Source organism: Hypomesus nipponensis, chromosome 19 (genome assembly GCF_054491055.1).
Source record: "Hypomesus nipponensis isolate SF chromosome 19, ASM5449105v1, whole genome shotgun sequence".
Taxonomy (NCBI): Eukaryota; Metazoa; Chordata; class Actinopteri; order Osmeriformes; family Osmeridae; genus Hypomesus; species Hypomesus nipponensis.
In genome coordinates, this window is record NC_140379.1 from 13,711,931 (window position 1) to 13,731,887 (window position 19,957).

Consider the following 19,957-nt stretch of genomic DNA (forward strand, 5'->3'; position numbering starts at 1 on the left):
TCTTATTTCTTTTCAAGTTTTCCTTGATCTCCATTTTCACGGGAGCCCTTTAAAAAGATTTAGGTAGACAACGTGATCTTGTAAACGACTGTGAGTTAGAGAGATGATTTTCCTGAGCAGCTCAAGAGAGGCGGTCAGGGTTTCATGTAAAATGAGGGGATTAGAACGACAGACATTCTTCCTCCCCTACGAGCAGGGGAATCCGTGCTCTGCTTATCACTCCTCTAGCAGCCCCTGGGTTGAAGCAGCGGAGTCACTTATTAAAACCCACATGAAAGAAGGGCTTCCCCTTACATGATATAGGTGCTCTTATTGATTTATAGTCATTCCTGATCCATTTTTAAGGTTCCTCTCAAATTAAATGCTTCGCTGGTGACTTTTCAGGTAGGAGTACACTGAATTGCCAGCTCTAAATTGTGGGCTATAGCTAAATGCTTGGACACAAGTGCCTTCACTTAAAATCGATTGTGTCCCCAAGACAGTAACCAGACTGTCTGTCTCAGAACCTTTGGCCCAGTCGCAAACCTGGTTTGAATAGTCCAAATTAATGAAGTTAGCTCTGATATAACTTGATTTGATAGGTTAAACTTCCACCCAACATCTTTGCTGCCAGTGTTGTAGTATGATGTAGTGGGCATGCTGCCCTGTTCATTTACAAACACCCCTCCTCCCTGTGCTGTCCTTTACTCTGCAGATTACTGCGTATTTTATAGTGGACAACTGGAATCCTTGTGGGCATTTGCCATATCGCTGCAAATTGTCATTTCTTTATTTTATGTATATCCCCAAAGGGTTGTGCATGCACCCTGGTGTATCACATCATAATCTACACCACTAGGTGTTACAAATTCAGTCATGATCGGCAATGTATTTATGGGAGTGAAAAAGTCCTTGCATCATTCAACAAATATAACACAATGATTTCAGTTGACATTATCTCCAATAACCACAATGCCACCTGTTTATATTCTCAGTCTTTATTACCCAAAAATACATCAGCAAAGTTGTGACATAACTGTCTATTAAGCTCAAAATAAATAGGACAAGAAAAGAATCCCTCCAAGGTACTGATCATCCTAAATAGAACTGTGGCAACGATAACGGATAACAGATCGGATCAGCACCAACTCAGAGAACACTCCAGTTCCCAGACTCCTTTGGCGTTAAATGCATGTAGCTGAATGCAGCTCATAAGACCCTTACAGTTCCCTCAAATACATTACTACCAGTTTTCCAATTGTATTCATTTTAACTACAAAGTACATGTATTTCTTATTGTAAGATATTTAAAAATAGATTATTCTTTAAAAATGTCAGTTGTTCAATAATACAGTATTTCAACTACAGTAAATATATACACATATACCCATGTTACAGTACCATGTGTTTGGGTATAATTCATAACTAAGGGGTGATGGGGGTGGGGGGGCGGGAGGGTGTTAAAGAATGAAGAGGCTGTATTCAGGGTTGGATTGAATAAGGCCCCTAAGATCTCAATGGAATGAACTGATGTGTGCCCACACCTGCACCACATGCTTCTGCCAGCCACGTCTGGAAAGCAAGTCACCAATGCTGTCATGAGGGCCTACAGCACACCCACAGAGGTGGACTCTAATAGGTGATGGAATTGGGTGCACATAGTCACTCAGATGTTAGCCTCGCTGGCACAAGCACGCATCGCCTCGCTAAGGTCTAGTCTGAGCAGCCATTCTGAACCAGCTGTGGTCACACAGTACTGAACGCAGGCAGACGGACATACACACATGGTATACATACCAGGACATACAGCACATACACACTACATACATGCTGTGAAGGCAAAGCGAGAACACGGCTGATGCCTGCAGGAAGCTCTCACTCTGTGAGAAGTGGAGAAACAAAAGGCACAACAGATCCGATGCCGACAACAAAAAGAAGCAGCTAACTAAAACAAAACGTTCTCTTTCGACAGCTCTGGTTCCCAGGCGACACGCAGATGGATGCTTCTCCGTCACACGGAACGGCACCTTCAGGGGCTCCGTGATCAATGGTTCTAATCCCTTCATCCACCTACACAATGATAACCCTGCTGTATTGGTAGAGATCAGTGACCTAAATCAAATCTGTCATGTGGTGTTAGTACGTTGCCCGGAGCTACAAACGAGGTTGGGAAGTGGACCAGGTCGAACGCTCTGTCCTCTCAGGCTAATCTTGTGAGTTCTCCTAAGTGCAGTGGTTCATCTTCTGGACCAGGCTGGATGTTTCCAGAACAGTGTGTGCCAGGTTGGCCAAACACCGCTGCCATGTTCTAACCTCCGATTAACAAACGTCTGAGAGCTAGGGAGCTGAGAACTTGCGTCTTGGATGCAAATCGTTTTAATTCTGAGTATGTGGCATTAAAATGCATGTTATGTTAATGGCGGCAAGGAGAGGTTTAAATGCCCACCTCGTCACTGTCTCCATGACACACACACACTTTGAATTGTAAATGAACAAGATACAATAATAATCTGCCATGATAATGAGCTTCAGCCAGAGGTAAAGATTTAATTTCTGTGATACATTGAGCTACACAAACGCAATCCAGAATTAGGCGATGAATTATGGATATCTTCCTTTTTACCATAATGTTCTACTCGTACTCCATCAACATCAAAACCCTGTGTTGGCATGCATAGGACTGGGGCCAGGTAAGCTTTCAGAATACCAATGAAAGGTAGCATGGAGGGGCCATGAGAGGAAGAAGGGAAACGTGTTACAGCAGGGGGTGGAGGTCGGTGAGTAACCACACACACACACACACACACACGTGCTCGTTGCACCACTAGTTCATCCAGCCTTTGCAGAAGTTTTTCAAGTTTGATCATTTCAGCCATTGGTCAATAAAGCACTGATTAAAGATACAGCAGAGTATCTCAGTCGAAGCTTCGAGACTTTAAGAGTAGCATCGACATCCCCAGGCTTGGCACGAGCAGGGGACGCTACACACACCACGTGTCACGAGGAGATTACAATGGAAACTGCATGTGACAGACCAGGTGCTTACTGTGGAGTATCAAAACTAAACACATGAAATATGATAGCACTATCATAACTAATGGCATGCCTCGCTCAAATGCATTCATCAAGAAATAACAGACCGTCTATGGACAGCTGGTCTTGAACAGCAACATCAATGCCCCGTTGTTGATTAGATCTAATCCCTTTAGAGTAGTTTTGTCGCCACAGCTGGCTCACTCAAAACTCAACCTCTTACGCAGCATCAATGTCTATCTCAGCGGTCAAATTAATGATAAATAAAATACAAATAATGTATATATATATATATATAAATCTAAAACAGGATTTTCTCCTTTGCCGGCACATAACGGAAAGTTCTCCATGCATTTAGAAATAAACAGGAAGTTATATTCAAACTGTGACGCACACAACTAGCATATAGTTGGCAACTAGCAGAACTGCCACCATGAGTGGATCCAAAGCTTATATTTTTGTAAAGGATTAAATAGATTAAATAAAGTTACAGTATCTGAATACAAATAAAAAGCTGCCTTAATGTAATCTGATTAAATTATTATAATAAAAACGATTCTGTTCCTATGGGTTTGAAATGTATGGTTGTGGTGGTTGAGGTATTCTGGGTGTTTGAATCAGGTACAAGGTGAGTGTTAATGCAATGTCTTGGACATCAGATTTTCCCTTGGGAGGTTGTTGGTTTGGGAGTTTGGATTCAGCGACAGTCCTTAGAACCTCGCTTCCACCTGCAACTCAAAGCAAGAGACCAAAGATGCACAAGTGTTCCCCTGCCTGCCACTTGATAAGACGGTCTGTTGGACAGATCCAGGGTCTGTCGTACTCCAAACAACATCACCTGTGCCGCTACCGGCAGAGCCGCATTACTGAACTGAGGCCAGTGTGTCTCTGGGTCCCATCAGCAGCCTCTACAGGCTAGGGCCTCACTGTGCAGTGCTGCCCTCTACAAGCTGGGGCCTCACTGGGCAGTGCTGCCCTCTACAGGCTAGGGCCTCACTGTGCAGTGCTGCCCTCTACAAGCTAGGGCCTCACTGTGCAGTGCTGCCCTCTACTGGCTGGGGCCTCACTGGGCAGTGCTGCCCTCTACTGGCTGGGGCCTCACTGGGCAGTGCTGCCCTCTACAGGCTGGGGCCTCACTGGGCAGTGCTGCCCTCTACAGGCTGGGCTGTGCTCTGCTGCTGCTCCTTGTTGAGGATGATGCTGATGATGTCTCCCTCGTGGACCTTCATGTGCTCCATCAGCCTCTCCTTGCTGGTGGACTCATAGCCGCAGATGCAACAGCAGAAAAGGAGCACGCAGTACTCCATCCCAGGACCAGCACTGGGCCGGACCTGGGGGGCCCCCTCTCTCCCTGGATGGCTGGCGTAGTCGCCGGACTGTTCTCTGGGGGTCACCTGGAGGGGGTCCAGGGTGGTTGTGGCCCCCGGGGTCTCGGCCTCCAGCCCGTCCACCTGGACTACCGTGGCAGGGGGGGCTGGCTCCGCTGACACCCTCTCCTTGTCTTTCTCCCTGTCCTTCCCAGAATGCAGCAGGATGGCCCGCTCCGCCATGGGGTCGGGTATGGGAGGAGGTTTCTGGGGGACCGCTGGCGAGCTGGGGGGGAAGAGAGAGAAGAGACACAGACAGAGCAAAGAGCGAGAGAGACAGAGAGAAGACTTATATTGAGAAGCCGTCTGTATGTATGAGTGTGCCAGCTACGTAAACACTGCAGCTGAACTCACCGGCTGCTCTGGGTGATGGCCTCGTTGATAGCCTTGTTCACCTGCTCGTAGTTATAGTTCTGGTCTCCAGCATGCTTCCACATGTGGGACTTGAGAGAGGGAGGGTGGCTGCACACATACCCACACAACGAACACCTGGAGAGCGGGCGGGCAGGCGGGAGGGACAAAAAAAGAACGGGTTTAAGTCTCGGCTGGATGGGATTCTGTTCTCTGTAAACTCTATCCGAGGAATCAGGCCCAGCTAAACACTCCCCAGAGACATCCAGCCAGGAGGCCAACTGATACAGCTTATCTAGAGGGCTCCTCTCACTCTCACACACAGACACACCGCGAACACACAGCACCCACACACCTCCTCTCTCTTTCTCTCGCCCACTGATACGCTTTCCTTCCATACTCTCTCTCGCCCCCATCCATCTTTCACAAGTTCCCTCGCAAGCCCTCTCTCTCTCTCTCTCACACGTCTCTCACACGTCTCTCACACGCCCTCACGCGCCATCGCCACGTTCTCACACCCCACACCTCCCCCGGGTCCTGACCTGTACTGCTCCAGCAGCTGCACTGCCTGGTGTTCCTGCGGATGGCGCCTCATGTGGCTCTTCAGACTGTTCATGTTGGTCGTGGCAAAGTCACAGCTGCAGCACCTGGGGGGTGGGGGGGGGGGTGAGGTAGAGAGAGAAATAAGAAAGGGGGATGAGGGAAGAGAGAATGGAAGTGTGCAGGGGGGGGGGGGGGGGGTGGACAGTTAAGACTTTAATTACAGGCCGCATTTGGTGGGAGACCTGGGGTGCTGCAGGCTGACTGTGAGCTGACTGTTCACAGAGGCTGGACACCAACGGGCCAGCCTCCCCTCTCAGGCCAGCTCAGCTTACAGCCAGGCCGGCTCTCCTGTGCTCCTCTCTGGGGACCCTGGCCCCTGAGAAGCATGGCCAGAGGAACAGATACGCCCGCCCGCCCCCGACACACACACGCTCTCTGTGGAGGGGGGGGTGGAAGGCATCAGCCACACAATACATCCATTACATCTGTGTGTGTGATATGACACCCCCCTGGGAGTGTGTAAACACACCACAAATCCTCCAGGCTAACACGGCGTCCATACTGCGGAGGGAGGGAGAGCACCGATGGATTTTGAGGCCACGCTGCCCCCTGCTGGACGTGGAGAGGGGCCCCACCTGTAAGGCTTGTCTGAGTTGTGGATCCTGCGGTGGTTCCTGACTCCCACGTAGGTGGAGCTGGTGTAGTCACAAACGTCACACTTGTACACCTTTTGCACCCGGACGGAATCTACCGGAGAGGAGAGAGACCGGGTCAGAATGCTCAGAACACTATTTCAATCCAATGCGAGGATTCCCGGGGGGGTGGGGTGAAACTGTGATTTCTTAATCTGCTGTCAAAGGCTTTACCACTGAGTTATAATAACCATAACCAAACCCTATGTGATGGTCTGTGTCTAGTTCTATGGTACTTAGCCTTGGTTGACTGCCGTCTAGTGTTGTGATTCTGAGCGTTGAGGGGTCGCCACTCTCTCACCATCGTCTGTCGTCCTCTCCGACTCCTCAATCGTTGCCGTGGTTTCCGTTACTAGGGTGAGTGTTGCCGCAGTGCCCCCGACGCTGTGTTGCTCTCGTTCGTGACTTCTCAGCTGGCTCTGATGGTGATCGATACACACCATCACTTATCAATACAGTCACTTACACACCATCACTGTTCAATGCACAATTTCTTTTTCAATACAATCAGATCACTCCAACACATACACTTGAATCTGGAGTAAACTGTCTCTTTCTTCCAACTCTAGGCATTAAAACTCCCTAAAAACTGACAGATATAACAGAAAGAGAAAGAGAGAGAGAAAGAGGGGAAGAAAGCCAACTCTCCTGAACTAGGCTACAGATTCAAAGCTGCCCAGCCCTCTGTCTTCTATCATAAATCAACACAATCTCTACACAACTTCAGAGAATTCTCGAGGCGGTAATTAAATCAATAGTTGTCTCACTTTCTCCATAAAATACCTAGGCTAACTAAGCACTGCACTGCACCAATAAGGCCTGCAGCATCACATAAGAGACCTGGCCAGCTTTCATCTCTCCCGCATCTACAATCAGTTCAGCTTCTCTTATCTCATGTTGTCTTTATGGAGGAGATCTGGGTCACCGAGACACACAAACTGTGGTGATGCTCCAGCACAGAGGGAGAGGAGGGAGAGCATTTCAATATTATATCGGTGTCTGGGGACGCCGAGAAACAACACTCTGTCCCCATTTCAGAGATCTCTTTCCGCGCCCAACTTTTAGCCGCGCGAAGATGGTGCTAACTTTCCGCCGGGACGGGCGTCACTCACTTTGTAGTGGAAGGTGTGCGGGCAGTGTCTGCACTCGTACAGCCTGCTCTTGCAGTGGTGGATCATGTGGCTCTCCAGGTCCTTGCTGTCCAGGGAGACGTGCTCACAGATGGGACACTGGTAGGGCTGCCTCTGGCGGTGCACGCGCAGGTGCTGCTTCACGTAGCCCTTGTTGCCGCTGCTGTACAGACACAGGCGGCAGCGGTACGGCCGCTCGCTGCCGGGCAGGTAGTCCACCAGGCCCCCCTCAGGCATGGCGCTCTCCACGGCTCCACCGCAGCCCCCCGCCCCGCCGTCTCCCCCCCCCGGCGCGGCGCGGCCCTGGGCGTTGTCCTGGAGCTCTCTCAGGATGTCCTCGTCGGACGCGTTCTGGTCCGAGCGCTCCCGGAGCCTCTCGATAACGGTCAGCAGGGACACGCTAATGCCCGCCTTGGCTGGACCCTCCTCCTCCCCTAGCCCCGCGTCCTCGCCCAGTCCCAGCACCTCCCCCGGCCCCAGCCCCCGCTCCCTGGCCTGGCCCTGCAGCACCTCCACCCCCTCGGAGGACCTGAGGTCTGCAGCCGGGGCCTCATCCAAGAGCCTCTGGCCTCCATCGGGGGTCTTGAGGCTGGGTTTGTGGAGCTCTGGGGTCCTCATGGGCATGGCCACCAGGGCCTCTGCAGCCAGAGAGTGCAGCCTGAGGGACTCAGAGTGGGTCCTCGTCCTGGCTGGGGGGATGTTCTCATCTGGGGGGGGCTCGCTGGGGGCGGGAGGAGGGACCCCCACCAACTGTCTGTCACTGCAGCCCCAGCCAATCACCACCTCTGACAGATCCTGTTTGTGAACCGGTAATGGCTGAGGCTGGGGCGGCAGGTTTTCCTCCTCCTCCTCGACTTTGATTCCAGCCAATAGGCTCTCGTCCAAGTCCACTTCCGGGTTGAGGAGGAGGGGCTTGGCGGCGACAGGTTCCTCTGCGCAGGGCAGGCGCTCCACGATCACGTTGACGTGCCCCGCCGTGTTCTGGCTGCAGCTGATGATCTTCTGGGCCGACGACAGGAGGCTGTCCGCCGCCGTGTTACTGTGACAACTGTCGCCCTTTGTTTCCGCGGTCACCCGCACCTCCACCATCGGCACCTCGCTGGCCGGATCTTTGGAGGGGTACGCCTCTTCCGGCGAGCTCTCCTCTCCCATTGGCTGCGGCCCCTGCTCCGTGTCTTCCTTCACCACGGGGCTACAGAGCTCCATGCTGTGGACGTTCCGCAGGGCCGGGGGGGTCTCGGGGAAGGGGGCGAGGACCACCAGGGATTCTCCCTCCGCCACGGGGGGCACCGGGACCGGGGAGTGGGGGGCCTCGCGTCTGCAGGGAGCGGCCGCCTCGTCCTCGAAGATGGGGTAGGAGCAGTCGACCAGGCCGGCGTGCTTCCAGGCGTGGGTCTTGAGCATCCTCTGCTGGCCGCACACGTAGCTGCAGATGAGGCAGCGGTACGTGCCGTACTCCTCGTGGCTGTACCACTTCTTCCCGGCCGGGCTCTCCTCGGCGCACTCCGCCGACGACTTCGAGGCGGCCCCCACCTGCTCCCGCCCGCCGCCGGCGTCGCCGTCGAAGTGCAGCCGCACGTGGCGCTCCAGCTCGTCCTGGTGACGCGAGGTGAAGCGGCACTCGGAGCACATGAGGATGAGCTCGCTGTGCTGCTCGTTGTGCTGGCAGAGGTGCTCCCTCAGCTGGGCCAGGGTGGGGGACAGGAAGCGACACAGGCTGCACTGGTAACACGTCACCGTCCGGCTGCCGCCGCCACTGCTGCTGGGGTCCACCTGGGTCGACTCCCCTGCCACCCAGACCTCGTCACCCTCCCTGGGCTTCTTACACGGGGAGGCTCCCCCGCTACCCTCCCTGCTGTCGGGCCCTCCCCTGGAGGAGGCACAGCCCAGCAGCGCCCTCTTCTGGCCAGCCAGCGAACATCGCCTTTGGGGCCTCTTCTCCACGATCTTGCTCAGTTTTTCGATGACCTGGATAAGGGAGTCTGCTGCCTGTCTGTGCTGCAGGCTCTGGCTGTCCTCCTTCTCCCCGGCCTCTCCATGGGGCCTAGGCTCCCCTGGGAGGGTGGAGGAAGGTGGGGTTGATGCTGCCTCAGCACCTGGTATGAAGACAGAGTCCTGGGGAGCAGAGTGGGGGACTAGGACAGCCACACCACTGCTCTCCTCCATACCTGGGGAAGAGCAGACAGGACCGGGTTAGACACGCTGGTATTGACACTGGGCATTGCGCAGAGACAAATGTCTAATAAAGTGGAGCTCTGCATACTCCAATCATCAGGCCCACACCCTCCATGATAAAGTTGGGAACACCTTTAGAGCACTTGAACCTTGTGTTTTGCAACTCCAACATTAACCTTTAAGGAAATGATGAGGTGAACTGTTTAACCCACTCCACTCACTCGAAATTGGGCTTATTAAAAATGTCGAACTGCAGATGATAATATTCCTATTGGAGTATGATCAATATTCTTAACAACTACTGTAGAAACGTCACCGTTAGCTAGATCAGATGGAGCCTTGATAGTTTAAATTAACCAGGAATCTAAGACTGCAGCCTACGTTTGTTTATAAACATAAAGCGATCTACCACATGGGAAGTTGCAGCCGTACTCATCCTGTAGTTGAAAACAAGTTCGCAGATTTCTACTTTGTTTAACCACACACTTCCCGCTTTCTGACCACAAGTCTGAATTTGGATTGACCGTTTCTGCTTTATGGGGCTCATTTATATACATCTCAACTCCTAGGAAAGTTTTCCAGCTGTAAGAAACGACATTATAAATCAGCGAAGTAAACTGGCGCCCGAGAATAAACTTTGGGCGGGGACAAGAAAGACTTGCTGATACTTGAAATTCACTCATCACCTTACATTTGCTAAATTAACTACAGTTATAACTGTCGACTAAGACGACACTGATATGCATGGCTAGGGGCAGGTCTGACCGAGTGGTCTAAAAATAATACCCCATCCAGCTAGCCGGGCGTGGGATGGTCCTAGTTGGGGTTCACACACCCGTGCACACCAACTGACCAAGGTTTGTAGCTTGTTGTTAATATTACGAGAGTAATACACTTGATTGCGAAGGTAACAGAGTAAATTATGTTGCCCCCAATTCTGTATAAAAAGTGGGAAGAATAACCACAAACCGCCCTGTAAAGTGGCACGGTCTCGCCCTCTAGTTTGCACTGCTATGCTTTGACACCAATCATCCACCTCCAGGCTAGGCTAAATGCTAGCTCGCAGCACACACGAGACTATCCTCAACACTCACTGGAAAATTCGTTTTAATTGGTTCCTTGTTTAATAAATGACAACGGGTCATGCGACTTTAGTGCCTTGGTTAACTTAGTACTTACTGATCGGGAAAATCTCAATGATCTTTGGCCTCAACACATAAAAAACTGTGCTTATGATCCAGTGTGGCCTCTGTCTTTCACACTGCAAAATGGCGAGAATGGAAAAGGGATCACGTGATCACGAATATTTGGTCAGGTGATTCCGGAGGAATGCATGAAAAGTGATGCTAGCCGCTGATTACCTTTGTTTTATTGTTGTGATCTAGCGACCTAACCGCAAGAACAAGCTTTTTTATATTTTTACAAGCCTGCAGTTACAGCTGTTTGTTTAAGTGCAAAGATTCCATACGATTGTTTTGGCGATGATCGGCATAACCTCATTATCTTACTTTCCATCAAACGTCGTTCAACAGTTAAGTGATCAAGTGACAACGAAACTTATTTTAATATTGCTTTCCCTTTGAAAACGTTTAGATTTATAGATAGTACATAAACAATCCCAGTTGGCTATTCACTTTTGGTCGCCGCAACAGTTAGCTACTGAACAAACACCGCCATCTAGTGCTAAAAAGTGACTGCAAGATCATACTGACGGGTTTGAAATGTAAATCTACTGATATTTCTGAAAGGATAACCAACCACGAACCATCGTCAAGGTCACGGCCACTGAGGCCACCACAAGGGCACTTTGGTCAAGTATAACGAATAATAAATACATACTATGATATAGTAGCCTACCAAGCATGAACATTATTTGAATTGCAGGTTTAAATACAAAAAGAGAAGAAATAAAAAGGATTGCCGACCAAAGTATTTGCATTCTGCAAATTTGCATTCTATCTGAGTGAGAGGGAGAGGTATGAGAGTCGGAGAGAGAAAGAGATACAGAAAGGAAGAACAAAAAGATAACTCAGAGTTGACAGGAAGAGTTAGATTGTGAATGCTCTTGCTGGATATTGTTTTTATTGTACTCTCCAGACCCCTAATGATAAACTGTGCATGGTGGCAGTCTCTCTCTGCAGTGTAGTCTCCCTTCTGTAGAGCCGTCAGTAGAAGACTGCCTGGCCTGCATGGTGTTACTACAATTTAGTACTGTTTAAACCCAAATGTGGTCAGAGTTGTTGATATAGTTTACAGTAGCCTACTTCTGGCATGGGCCGGGCAGAGCTGCATACATAGCGTATCTGGATTTATACAGTCTGTATAGCCTGTCACTGTTGTTACTCAACTTGCTGACAACCAGAGAGCCTGTATCAGGGAACACATGCCTGTCTTATACCTGCCCAGTGCAAACCCGCCCTAGCGTACTGAGCTGAAACCTACGGTCGGAGATATAACCTTAGATATCCATATGAAGAGTAGTGATGAAGTTAAGGTGAAGCTAAGTGAATACATTGGCTCTCCTTTCTATTATAATTCCATACGTCTTCCTCTGGATGAGTTTATGAAGTGTAATATTCCGAGCTGCGAGTACGTCCTGTGCCGCCTCTCATTCAAAGGCTCTCGGTGTCCCAGCTCTAATCTGAAGTGACACACCATATACTCTCACTCACATTACGTTCTCTTGCCTCAGGCAGGGCAGCCTGCTGCTTTGAAAATGTTGGAATCAGGTTATTTCTGCTGAAGTATTAAAGTAATACTTCAGTTTAAGCTATTATTCCAGGGTTCCCCTTTTTGCCTTTTACCTGGAGGCCTGTGTGAATGATGGGTCGGAGAAAGAGAGAGAGAGAGAGAGAGAGAGAGAGAGAGAGAGAGAGAGAGAGAGAGTGGGAGGGAGGGAGGGAGGGAGTGGGAGGGAGGTGTTGGGGATGATTTCCTGATCATTTGAGCTGATAGGTTAGAAGTTAATTTACAAGAAGAAAGCATTTTGTAACACGTTTATTAATTAAATTGCTGTTCTATGTTGTGTGCAGAATGTGAGCTTATTTGTGACTGTTTAAATTGATGTGCAATCCCCAATCCCCCCCATTCCCAAAAAACAAAACAGTACATAATAGTATGATAACTACTTAGTCATTTTTCAGGATGAAGTCCCAAATGTGTCTACATGCCACATTTTGTTTACACTCTCCCTCATAGGTAGTCCCCAGACTGTAGCAGCTCCTACTGTGGCCACCAGAGGGCGGTACAAGCCAGCAGTCAGAGCAGCTGAGCCTGCATGGTTGACCTCGGACAAGCCTCCATTTATCACCTCTGTCCACGCGGCACCAGGCCAAAGCACAGGCAGCCACACCGCAGTGTGTTTGGTTGTTTTCTCTATTTCTGCTCAGCTCATATCAGTGAGCCATGAAAGGACAGAGAGAGAGAGAGAGAGAGTCTGTTTGTGTGTGTGTGTTTGTGAGTGTGTGTGTGGGTGGGGGTTACCAGCAATATTGTTTTTGGGGCGAATTGATGTGATCCATCTGACCATGTGACTCCTGGAAAACAGTCCCTGAGTGACCACCGGAGGGCTGAAATTGCATTGTGGGTCTTTAGGCAATAAGGGACGATGTATGTCCTCCATTTTGTCCACGTGAGAGAACAAACAACACGGCAGCCGGTGTTCATATACTTCACACTCCCTCCTCCTAGCATCCATCCCCACCGATCCCCAGGAATACGTGTGGACTTCACAGGGTCTGGAGGTCATTTGCCTGAGAGTTGTTGGCACATTTGCGAACTCTGGTTCAATCCTTTCATCTCCTGTGTGATTTATCCTGATGTAGTTGTTTGAACAAATCTCCCAGCGTGTTTCAATAGGGGGAAATGTTTTGTGTGTGGGTGTTCATGAATATGACTCAGTTTACAGCATACTGTTCTTGTTAAATATGTCCCTGCTCTCTCTTTCCCTTTTTACTCTTTATCTCTCTAAAATATATAAAATATAATATATAAATCCAGTTTGCTGTTATTCACAGTAAGCTAAACATTAAGATGATTAGACGTAACCCTTCTCTGTTGGTTCTTAGTGAAGTGGTGATGTGCAGGGTTCAGTACCACACAACCAAGTATTCCCCCTTCAAACTGGCACAGAGTTGAGCATTTCAGACCTGAAGTCTCAGATTGGAGCTGCATTTGTCTTTTCGATCTATTTCCAGGAACTATTTTCCCTTACCCCAGTGAAATTAATTACTTATTGATCAATGACTAGTTAAAATGAAGCAAATTAATAAATAAGAGAATAGATAACCGACGTATAGCCTTGGGTGAAAAGAAGAACTTTACAGTGAGACCAACAAGAGTCTGGAATGGACAAGCAGCTAACATTTTCAAGCTGTTACAACAATAGGATGTTATATTACCTTCCAAGTGTTTACGACAATGCCTGATCGTGAAGTCCAGCTGAATAGTTTTTTCACCAGTAGGCCTGTTTTGCTTTTAATGATATTTTGTAATACAAATGAGCTGTGGAAAGTTGTGTTCTAATTGAAATCTTCTACAGGATCTTGCTAACTAAATATCATTAGCACTCTGGACAAAATTGGCCAGCTAATAAACATTTATTTATTGCAGATTATTGCCTAATGTATCAAATTAACAACGTGCAACATCGGAGATTTACACAGGATGTTAGTAACATTTATTATGTTTACTTAAGGTATTCAGCCAAGCACATTTTCGTATAAAACACATCTTTTTTTATAGATTGTGGTTTATGATAAAATATGTAAGATTAACAGCACTCTCTGTGTTTTTGTACATGTGATTTATGGAGCCTATAAAGATTGTTTATAAGACTGGTGCAAATAATTAAACGGTCGGATTTTAAGTGGAATTTTCACCTAATGTTAGGAGAGAATGAGTGGATATGCTCGATAGTAAACACTTAAATTATCTCCTAAGTCAGAGAGTCCAAATATTGAAATCTATAAATCTGCCAGGGATATCTGTCTGATTATGGTGTCCTGACATACTAAAGGCACGCCTGTTGTGCTCAGCAGCGGGAAATAGATGTCCTGGATGCGCCCACTGCTTGTCTCCGACCCTCACTTCCTTTATCCTTCAGCACGGAGAGTTTAGGACGCAGAGAACGTCGTCAGAGGCCTGCATGAACACAAGCAGCAATGCTAGGTGATGCTCTCCGCACAGGAAGCCCTCTGTACAAGAGGAGGAGCACGGAAATGCAAGAGACCGGGTGGACAAGCTTGCAGGTGACACATGAATGCACAACCACTGCCAAACTCTCATAATAATATGGCAGGCTTTCTCAAGCAGTCTCAAGTAGTTGCAGCAGTAACTAGGTCAACAGTTAACGGTTATATCTGATATCTGATTGATTCCACTTGAGGAGTAATTCTATATTCATTTGAGTAAGGTGAGTTGGTGCTCTATCATTGTGTTTTTGTTGGACAAGGTCATCCATCTGACCTATTGCCTTCTGAGGAGTGATGAAGGGCTTCAGTCTCACTGAAATCCAATAGAAATTCAGATGCATTCAACTTGGAAGACTTGGAAGGGGAGCCAAACTTGGCCCTGTAAGTTAGAGGACTGTGGTTGAGTTTGTGTTTATATTTCAAAAACAATAATATTCATGATGGTCAAGGACTAGAGCAAAAACAGTTAATACAGGATTATGAAAATACAAATAATATGAGTTTAATAGATCTCACAGACATTTCATATGGTAAACAGAAACTACTTACATTGATTGACCGTGGTAACGGTGGCAATATAAACAAACGTATTTTTGTCCATTGTGCACAACAGTGCTTTTGTGCTCAGACACACACACACACACACACACACACACATACATAAACACACACACACACACACACAATAACAAAGCACCTGAGCTGCAGCCTAATAGCGTAATGAATTCAGTGGCTAGCGAGGCCCAGCCTGCAGAGAGATGGGGCTGTAGGAGTGGATATGGAGTCTTGCATGGGGGTTAATACACCATGATAAATATTTGATTTCTGTAGGGGCCTTGTTCCCCATACCAAACAGGAAGTGGCTGTAATGCTGTTAAGAGCAGATAGTCCTCAGGGAGTCCAGAGGTACCAAGGGTAGACGGCCAGCCAGCACACTGACACAGTGTGGCCTGGACACAGGCAATGAGTGGAGAAATACTCCAACAAATCTCATCTGGGCAGCGTGTCCCCTGGCTGCTCCACCAGGCCCAGACAGGCAGCAGTTCTCTATGCTTTAGCACTGGAGCCATCACAGTCCCCATATCCCTGCTAGGTTTAGTTTGGTAATGGAAACTCATGTGATCTGCTGCCCTAGGTACTGCAGATTGAAGAAATATATTTTTGCAAATAAAATGACTGCATCATACGCACACACAGCTTTGTGCAGTACGATGATTTAGTCCATTATGCAAGCTGTTTATTTTTACATCTGTCTATCAGGCTCCTTGTCTGCCTGCCTGCTGTTCTGTCCCTCCCTCCCTCCCTCCCTCCCTCCCTCCCTCCCTCCCTCCCTCCCTCCCTCCCTCCCTCCCTCCCTCCCTCCCTCCCTCCCTCCCTCCCTCCCTCCCTCCCTCCCTCCCTCCCTCCCTCCCTCCCTCCCTCCCTCCCTCCCTCCCTCCCTCCCTCCCTCCCTCCTTCCTTCCTTCCTTCCTTCCTTCTTTTGTGCTGTCTGTCATTTCCAGGGAAAGCTGAAACACATGTTTACTGTGTAGCTACAATCTCAAACTTAATACAGGATTGCCTGTGAGATATATTTATAGACAAGTGTGCCACACAATCAAGAAGCATTTTGTCCTCAAGTGGAGGAAATATGGTTTCAGGGATATTGCGTGGCACAGAGTGAAAGTAATGATTGATTATAGCCATAGAGAACTCCTGGTACTAATTTCATCATTGCTGAAAAATGACAAGAACAGTTCTGTAATGAACACACACACACACACATGAACTCACACTTGAACACACACACAGTGTAGTAGCCTTTTCTCTGTCTGTCTTTTCGACTTTTTTTAAAAGAATGTCAGGGAAAATTAATGCAATTAACTTGGCCTTGGGCGAAAAGCCAGAGTTTCAAGTTTGTCACACTGCAATGCAGTTATCTGCTGATGGAGAGAAACACAATCTTGTTGCTGCTATTAGTGCCTTTTCTCTCTCCATTTCTTCTTCCTGTGCACATGTCCTCCTCTGCTCTCTCTCTCTCTCTCTCTCTCTCTCTCTCTCTCTCTCTCTCTCTCTCTCTCTCTCTCTCTCTCTCTCTCTCTCTCTCTCTCTCTCTCTCTCTCTCTCTCTCTCTCTCTCTCTCTCTCTCACACACACACACACACACACACGCACACACACACACACACAGACACACGCACACACACATCCCCAGGTCTCTGGGATGCCGCTGTCATCACATCCTTTCTCATTTGAGTTCAGACCCAGATGGCTGTGTGTGTCGGTGCATGTGTGTGTGTGTGTGTGTGTGTGTGCGTGTGTGTGTGTGTGTGTGTGTAGTTGGGACCATGTCTGCTCCACTCAAATCACTGTTAAAATGTCTTAATGAGGTGTACAGACGGATGCTCACGTTTCATCCATGTTTCAATGCAGCAACTGCAGGAGACAAAAACATCAAATTGCTAATGGAAACCACAAGCACCGTGAAATACACCAGCACTGTTTAATGAGAGACGCACATCTCCGAACACACACACCAACACATACACACACACACACACACCCTCACACACAAGCACTCACCTACACACATACACTCCCACACGCATACACACACATGCACACCTAGATCCACACACACACATACAAGTTTGTCCATTACCTGGACATGTGTAGCAGGGTGTGTTTGTAACTCCCCATCCATGGTAAATGGACAAGGACAGATATAGGGAGGGTTTTTTGACCTGGGGGAGGAGAGACACTGCTCTCAGTGTCTCAGTGTAACCTGACACATGCAGACCTGACCCCATTACCTGGGTTTATGAGGTAAACACAGCTCTAAACAGTCCATTAGGATCCTGGGGCAGGGTGGGGTTGTGGGGGTAGGGGGGTGGGGATATGTGTAAGGGAGGGGGGGGGGCAACCCTCACACATCCCTACTTTTAGTCAAACCTGAAGGGGTTGTATGGGGTGGGTATCTGACCTTTGTTTGACCTTGTGACCTTTAGGAATGGGATATATGTATCACAGCCCTCCACTTAAGATGTGAAAGTTGACGTTCTTCCTTTCTGAGATAGTTTATTGTTAATATAAACACTGACCTCCGTCTGGCTGTCTGTTCCTCTGTGTCACGACTGGCCTGCAAGACCCTCAGTGATTTAACAGGGACAATAAAGGTGTGTGTGTTCTGGGGCTTCTTTGGTGTGAGTGTAAATGTGAAATATACATTTGATATCTGAAAAGGCCAGCACGACCCAAACCTTCTGCTCGGTCGCTGGGGGGTCGGGGGTTGGAGGTCAGGGTTGAAATGTTTCTGCCGTTAATGTTTAAGGAATGGCTCAATAAGGCTGGGACTGGATTTGAGGGTCCCACAAATGGAGCTGAATAAGGTATAAATATACAGTACAGTGTGTGTGTGTGTTTGGTTGAGTGTGTGTGTGACTATGTGTGGTTGTGTGTGTTTCTGTGTGTGTGTGTGTGCGAACGACATGCAGAGAGACAAAAGACTGCAGAGCTGCTAAAAGTAATTCTGGAAATAATATAAATTAATTGGCTGTTGAGAATTAGTACGGGAAAGCTACACTGTATGTAATTAGACCTGGAATAGTTGCTGACTTCAGTCCAAAGAAAGAAGTTCTTTATACCAATCTTTAGCTTTAACAAAAATGTTTAGTTTGTTGAGAAATATAGTCTTTTATAAAGGGCAGGTGAAGCCCATATTTAATTGGGGTGAACAGAGAGATTGTTGAGTATTATGAGGTGTTATGAAAAGAGAAGTTTGTGATGATAATAGAGAAAAGGGCAGAGAAAGAGAGAGACAGAGAGTTAGAGAAGAAATATGGAGAGTTTTTCAAACACGTATAAACATAAATAGTCAATTGTGGTGGATTCGATTTTTGCATATGTATTTTATCTGCATGTCACATATGTCACAGAAACAAACACACACACGTCAAAATATGTACAGTACTGTACAAAAATCTTAGGCACAAATGAAAATATTCAAAATTGAGCAAAAATGCTTTAGTAAATAATGAAACAAAAATATATTTTTTTAAATCTCTAAACATCTGTGTGTACACAATTCTTACATGAATGTAAGGTAGGGGGTGAACATACAGCTGGGTGGGAAACAGTCAATATGTGTTTGTGTTTGTGTACAGGGTAGATAGAGCTTCATACACACATCAACATCAGTGTGTGCTCCAGTGTGTACTTATACATGCGTATGTGTTTATGTGTGTATGTGTTTATGTGTGTGTAATAAGGTGAGAAGTAATTGAACATGATCGGACAGAGGTTTAGCTTGCCTGAGGTTACAGATCTGTGTGACACATAGGGCCCTTCGACAGTGTGTGTGTGTGTGTGTGTGTTGGTGTGTGTGTGTGTGTTGGTGTGTTTGTGTCTGTGTGTGTGTGTGTGTGTGTATGTTCTCCACTGGGTAGCAGCAAAGTGGCAAGTGTGTCAGCTTCACTGACACGTCTGATGATGTCAGTGACATTAACCCCTCCCCTCCCCCCACCCCACCTCTTTCCTTCTGAAGCCAACATGGTGAGCCCTCGCATCAGAGCCAGAGCAACAAGACGGACAAGCGGCCGGAGGGGGAGTGGGTTGGATCTCAGTCAAGTGTCTAAGACACTGATGGTCTTAATGTCAACCCCTCTCCTCACCCCCCACCCTCTTCCAACCATCATCTAGCAACATGTGTCTGTTTGGAACTTGCATGGCATGCGTGTGCTTTGTTATCTGATATTCTGATGGATCTCTGTTCTGTGTGTTTGTATGTCTTCCCCAGCAGGGTTGTTTAGTCTCTGTTGTTTTATTCTGTCTTTGTGTCATGTGTTCTGTGTTCTATATTCTCTGTTCTGTGTTCAGTGTTCTGTATTCTATATTCTGTGTTCTGTGTTCTGTGAAGCTATCTTGCAGCTATATCCAACTAAACCGGACTATTTGCGTATGTGCATTTGTGTATTTGCAGGGTGTTTTTTAGGGTCTCCCTATTCTAAATACCCCATAAATAATACATATTGATATATACTCATTATCACAAGGAATCATTATAATTTGCAACCCAACACACACGGTCAACCCAACCCTTGCAACCCAACCCTCTACCAAGGTGAAAACATATTTGAATTTTTCAACAGAGACAAGCAAAGGTATGATTGTGTTGAATCTCACAACAAACTTGTGAGGCTGCCACTTTGTTCCCACAGGTGGTGCTGTTCTCCACGGCTGAAGCCCCTGTTGTCACTCGCTTACTCGCCTCGCTTTCTGATGGTGAAATCCACTTTCATTATCAGACCCCTCATTTTTGTCTCATTAAGGCAGTGCATTAGTCTTTCACTGAGGATGTTTTCTTTACTGTTGTGTGAAAGCATGAACACAGTCCTGCAGCATGATGAGCCTGGGATCTCCCCGCTGGCTTTGCTCTCCTTCACCCTGCAGACCACAATGCAGATTGACAGCTTCTCTCAGGATGAACTGTGTAAACAAAGCCTTGTGTGTTTATACGT

At 47.8% G+C, this 19,957-nt stretch overlaps 1 protein-coding gene across 1 annotated transcript; it reads right to left on the reverse strand.

The window, feature by feature from the left end:
• Nucleotides 1-3,923: 3,923 nt before the first annotated feature.
• znf507 (zinc finger protein 507) lies at nucleotides 3,924-10,571 on the reverse strand. The gene is made up of 7 exons (XM_084682772.1): nucleotides 10,450-10,571; nucleotides 7,078-9,263; nucleotides 6,267-6,384; nucleotides 5,909-6,020; nucleotides 5,273-5,377; nucleotides 4,734-4,868; nucleotides 3,924-4,605 (listed from the first exon to the last, which is right to left on the reverse strand). Exons 2-7 carry the CDS (start codon nucleotides 9,259-9,261, stop codon nucleotides 4,146-4,148), a joined length of 3,114 nt encoding a protein of 1,037 aa, XP_084538898.1. The 5' UTR covers nucleotides 9,262-9,263; nucleotides 10,450-10,571; the 3' UTR covers nucleotides 3,924-4,145.
• Nucleotides 10,572-19,957: the final 9,386 nt, after the last annotated feature.